Source organism: Papio anubis, chromosome 1 (assembly GCF_008728515.1).
Source record: "Papio anubis isolate 15944 chromosome 1, Panubis1.0, whole genome shotgun sequence".
Lineage (NCBI taxonomy): Eukaryota > Metazoa > Chordata > Mammalia > Primates > Cercopithecidae > Papio > Papio anubis.
In genome coordinates this window covers 122,379,573-122,385,247 of record NC_044976.1, presented here as the reverse complement: position 1 = coordinate 122,385,247, position 5,675 = coordinate 122,379,573, and the positions used below count along the sequence as shown (strand labels likewise).

Below are 5,675 nucleotides of genomic sequence, written 5' to 3'. Positions count from 1 at the left end.
CTAAGAGCTGCCAGGGATGGAGGGCATAGGCCAGCTTGATCCTGACTGTTGGATCCAGCTTTATCTTCATTGTTTCTAAGTCCAGAAATCCTGAGTCTGGTAAGTCCAGAAATCCTGAGTCTGGTCACTTTTCCTTCAGCCAGAATAATTCAGAAAACTATTAACCAGAATAATGCAGAGAACTGATCACTGCAAGTCACTCTGCCTTGGAGCTATTGGAATGGCTCCAGAATAGGGCACTGGGGGTCAAGGCAGGATTTCAACAAGGAGGGTTTTACAGAAGTCGGACTTCACCTGCGAGGGCTGGGGTGGGAACCGAGCACCAAAGAAGACGAGTGGCCACTGTCCACCGATGGCCGTCTCCCTCTTCTCTGTAGCCCTCCCCCACTCCTAAGCAGCCCAACTTCAGCAGAGGAGGCCTGGGCACAGGAACGGATTGTTGCTAGAAACCTGGCTTCAGCTGGAGGAAGTCAGAAGGCCGGGCTGATGGCCGCGCAGACAGAGCTGTGTTTATCCAGGAAAAGAGGTAGGACGTAGGCAGCGGAGGCCCCTGCCAGCTCCTCCCAGAAGGACTGCGCTGGGGGAGCAAGCTGCAGAGAAAGCTGCTCCCCTCTGGCTCTGAAAGTGTCAGGGCCTGAGGCCAGAACCCAGAGGCGACCCACAGGTGAGGTCAGCACTCCGGGCGCGCGACGGAGAGGGTCGCAAGCTCGGATCCCAGGGCAGAGGGTCGGAACGCGGTGCTCTTGGTGGCTCCGCGCAGGGGTGAGGCGAGCGCGTGGTGGCGGAGCCTTCCAGAGACCGCTCTGGGGGTGGCAGAGAATCAATGCTGCCTTTGTGCTCCGTGGTTTCCGAGGGAGAAAAGGAATGGAGAGTGGGAGGGGCGACCCAACGGCCCGGCCCCGCCCCGCCCTTTAGACGCGGGATGCGGTAGGGCTGCGAGGCGCGGGAGCTGGAGGGTCAGGGCTACCGGGGGGTGGGATTCTGTGCCCCCGGGAGGTGAGTCTCCTTGGACCAGCCCTGGGTGTCCTGAGGTCAGCAGCCAGGTGTGTCCCCTGGCTGCCAGGAGCAGAAGTGAGTCCTCTTCTGTCTTGGAGCGACTTGAGGAGGGGAGGGAGGAGCCAGAGGAGACAGGTGGGGCTAGGACTGAGGGATGGCTCAGGCCAGAGAAGCTTGCGCCGGGGCAGCCTGGCAAAGGGAGGAAGTCCCGAGGGGCGCCAGACTGAATCCCAGAGGAAAACCCAATTCTTCGAAATGGGCGGGGGAGAAGGGGAACCCGCCGAGGGCAAGGTGTCCCTTCCAGGGGGTTTGGGATCTGGGTCCTTTTGGTATAATGCGGTTATTATCCTATTTGTCCTAATAGTACCCTAGGGTTCTAGTGGGTACGATATGGGCCCTCAAACTCTAAGGTGAATGGGGCATCTTTAGTACCAGTGAGGGAAGCTGTGTACTTGGTGACGGAGGCCCATATCTGAATATGTGACTGACTGGCCCTTGGCTCCCTCCATTTCTCCTCACCCCCCCAGACTTCGCCGCCCTTTCTTTTTCTGCTCAAATAGGGGTCCGCGCTCCCAGTGGGTCCGGAGACCCGAGCGCGGTAGCTGATCGCCCGGTCTACGCCAGCATCACTCACCTCTGACTCCTCTTCGCTACTCGTCCAGCCCCGCTCCGCCGAGCACTCCAGTCTGGGACTTGGGATTTGGACCCTCTCGGCCCTGCGGAATTCGTAATTCTATTACCCTACCCACCGCATGTGGCTCTTGGAAAAAGCTGGCTATAAGGTGGGGGCCGCGGAGCCTGCGGCCCGTTGGGCGCCCTCCGGCCTGTTCTCCAAGCGTCGCGCCCCGGGCCCGCCCTCGAGCGCCTGCCCCAACGTCCTCACCCCGGATCGCATCCCACAGTTCTTCATCCCGCCTCGGCTCCCGGACCCGGGTGGCGCAGAGCCCGCGACCAGGCGGGATGTGGCGGGGCGCGGCCTCCCCGCGGCCTGCTCGCTGCCTCACCTGGCGGGTCGCGAAGGCTGGGCCTTCCTGCCCGAGAGCCCGCACACGCGCCGGCGCGAGTCCCTGTTCCACGCGCCGCCACCCGCCCCGGCCGGGGGACTCCCCGCGGCGCAGTCCCGGCTGCACGTCTCCGCCCCGGACCTGCGTCTCTGCCGGGCCCCCGACAGCGACACGGCCTCGTCGCCAGACTCGTCGCCCTTCGGCTCCCCGCGGCTGGGCCTGGGCCGGCGCCGGGTGTCCAGGCCACACTCGCTGTCCCCAGAAAAGGCGAGCTCCGCCGATACCAGCCCGCACCCGCAGCGCCGCGCCGGGCCGCCCACGCCGCCGCTCTTCCACCTGGACTTCCTGTGCTGCCAGCTGCGGCCCACGCGCGAGAGCGTGCTGCGCCTGGGGCCCCGTGGCGGGCAGCTGCGGCTCTCCACCGAATACCAGGCCGGGCCCGGGCGGCTGCGGCTGCGCCTGGTGAGCGCCGAGGGCCTGCCCCGGCCGCGGTCCCGCCCCGGGAGCGGCGGCGGCGGCTGCTGCGTGGTGCTGAGACTGCGGCCCCGTGTCCGGCCGCGGGAGCAGCAGAGCCGCGTGGTCAAGTGCAGCGCCAACCCCATCTTCAACGAGGATTTCTTTTTCGACGGGCTCGGCCCACGGGACCTGGCCGCCCGCACCCTGAGGGCTAAAGTGCTAGACAGGGGCGCGGGACTTCGCAGGGATGTGCTGCTGGGGGAGTGCGAAACGCCCCTCATTGCGCTGCTGCCCCCGCTGGGTGGGGGACTAGGTCCCGGGTCCTCCCTGGCGCCCACCCATCTCAGCCTGTAGACTGAGCCCCTGGCTTCCTCAAGACGTCTCCATTGTGTCTGCAGTCCACATTCTTTCCACCCTGCCCGGCTTAGTATTTATTTTTGCTAATAAAATGTCCGCTTGTCCCTAGCCAGATCTTTCCCCTTACTGGCACCTTACACGCTCGGGCGTAGAGCCTGCCCATCTTCCCTCTGTTCCGGCCATACCGGGGGGGAAGATGCTCATTCAGACGGTGCGAGTACAGCAGACCTTAAGCGGTGGTTCTCAAACTTGAAGGAACATCAGAATAACCAGACATCAGAAATCCTGGAAGAGCTTGTTAAATATGCAGGGTCCTGGGATCCATTCCCATGAGATGCTCCTTCAGTAGATCTGGGCCAAGTAGGTCCTAAGGTCCCCGTCCAACAAGGCCCCCCAACTATCAGGGAGCCGTTCAATCACTGAGTCACGCTGACAGAAACCAACACACGCCACCTTCCACTTGGGGGTCCCTTGAGGCTGCACAGAGGAAATTAACACTCCCCTCCTGTGCCCCTCTAAAACCCACATCTGTCCTGAAGACAGATTAAATTTCTGGGTCTTGGGAGTGAGTCAGGGGATGTCAGATGAATACACAGTGCCCTTTAGTCTTCCTTCTTCCTTCTTCCACACCTGTGCCTCCCTTGAGGGGTAGGGCAAGTCTGGAGCCAAGAACCAGAGAGCTGCTTGGGTACCAAATGAATGAGATATAATGTCCCAGGGATTGAAAGCAGGGAGGAGGGGTACTACCAAAGTGTGAGAACTGTTCTCAGGAATGCCAGAAGAGGCTCCTCCAGCCAGAAAGAGGTGAGGGTGAGGGGAGGTGAATAATTGTAGGTCACATCGTGTTTACCTCTACCTGAATGTCCCTGACGTCAGCAGTGACCTTCTTCTCTCTCCCTCCACCTTCCCAGGAGCCGGTTCCTCTGGACTCAGGCCAGGCTTGAAGGAGGGAGGGAGGGAGGGAGGGAGGAAGGGAGGTAGGCACTAGGCTAACCCAACTTCTTTCTCCCTCTCCCTTGGGCCCTTTCTTATTTTTCTTGGTGCCAGCTGTGGCCCGCACCAGGGCTTAGCGTTCTGGATCTGACAAAACCTCAGCACCTGGACATGTTAAATTCCAGCACAACACACACACACACACACACAGAGCTTCATTTAGACAGCTCTCCAGTTCCTTCTCCCTTCCTCCATCGGGTCCCCACCACCCAGCCCTAGGCCAGAGAACTCTTGCTGCAGGTGTCCACCAGGTGGTGGCATTGACCAAACAATCCTAAGTGCTAACTACTACACGTGGATTATAACCACGTGAGGAACTGTTCTAACAATTAAGTCAAGCCGTTTATTCCTCCCAGCACCTCCTATAAGGGTGTAAATACTATTGTTATCTAATGTGACCTTGGGCCTCACATAACTAGTAAAGGGAAGAACTAGGACTCACATAGCTAGTAAAGGGAAGAATTCAGGGAGTCTGACTCCAGAGTCTGGACTCCTAATCACTTCACGATAATACCCTCAACTGCCAGCTGCAAGGGGCCTCCTTCCCTAAGATGGTAACACTGCAATGGTTTCATACCCTGCCGGTTTAAAATCCCACGTTTGAATTCTGGGAAGTCCACCTATAGATTTAGGTCTACCCCTAGTACTGGATTTCTATTTCAGCCCCCAAATTCTCCTGTAACAACCCTTGGTGAGAAACTGGATTTGATGCCCATTTGGAAGTATCTGGAAAGAAAGTTAGAGGCCGTAGAACCTTCATTCATGCATTCCTTCAACAAATACTTCGGGAGGGTCCATCAGGTGGCAGGCATTGGATACAGCAGTGATTAAAACAGACATGGGGATCAGAAAAGTGACAAAATAAGCCATTAAAATGTAAAGAATGCTACTTGGTGATATGTTACAGAGACAAATAAAGCAAGATAGGGAATAGAAAAGAGGGGTCAGATAAAGAGAAGGGAAGATTATAGGGACAGAAAGAGGGAGGGAGGAGAGGAAACTTTTTTTTTTTAACCACGGTACTTTGGACCAGGTCCTGAACTTTGTCTGTGTTATCTCAGTTAGTCATCACAACCACTCTGCAGAATAGGTATTATTATTCCCCTTTTTTTTGGGTGGTAGGGGACGGAGTCTCACCCTGTTGCCCAGGCTGGAGTGCAGTGGCGCAATCTCAGCTCACTGCAACCTCCACCTCCCGGGTTCAAGTGATTCTCCTGCCTCAGCCTCCCGAGCAACTGCAACTACAGGCGCACGCCACAACACCCAGCTAATTTTATGTATTTCTAGTAGAGACGGGGTTTCACACTGTTAGCCAGGATGGTCTCCATCTCCTGATCCGGTCCTGTGATCTCGGTCTCGGTCTCGTGATCTGCCCGCCTCGGCCTCCCAAAGTGCTGGGATTACAGGCGTGAGCCACCACGTCACAACCACTCAGGAGAGTAGCTATTATTATTCCCACTTTACAAAGAAAGAAATGGATCAGATAGGTTAAGTAAGCTTGCCTGGGGATCAGCCCTGGCTGGAGGGAAGAGTTCTGACCGTGACTCCACCCAGACACCCCCACTGCCACCCCAACTGCTTAGGGGAGGTTGTGAGGAAATCCAAGGCCACTCCTCCCAGGAACAGTTCACGCAGCTTTCACAGCCCTGAGGCTCTGTGATGGGGGCCCCAGCATTGCTGGAGGAATACCCTGGGTAGCTAAAGTACAAAAACATGACAGTGAGGTGGACGGAGGGATGTGTGCAAAATAAGGTCCTAAGAACCCCTCCAGTGTGCAAATTGCTCTGGCCCCAAAGCACTTCTATGAACGCTAGTCAGAGGCTAGGTGTGGTGGCTCACGACTGTAATCCTAACACTCTGATAAGTGGA

The 5,675-nt window shown here is 57.6% G+C and overlaps 1 protein-coding gene across 1 annotated transcript; it reads left to right on the top strand.

Moving 5' to 3' along the window:
* Nucleotides 1-700: 700 nt before the first annotated feature.
* C2CD4D (C2 calcium dependent domain containing 4D) lies at nucleotides 701-3,725 on the top strand. The gene has a single exon (XM_003892618.5). The coding sequence runs from the start codon at nucleotides 1,749-1,751 to the stop codon at nucleotides 2,808-2,810; it is 1,062 nt and encodes a 353-aa protein (XP_003892667.1). The 5' UTR covers nucleotides 701-1,748; the 3' UTR covers nucleotides 2,811-3,725.
* The last annotated feature ends 1,950 nt before the right edge of the window (nucleotides 3,726-5,675 follow it).

Bases quoted from the DNA above. Each gene is read 5' to 3' on its own strand.
- C2CD4D (XM_003892618.5), top strand. From the start codon at position 1,749: ATGTGGCTCTTGGAAAAAGCTGGCTATAAGGTGGGGGCCGCGGAGCCT.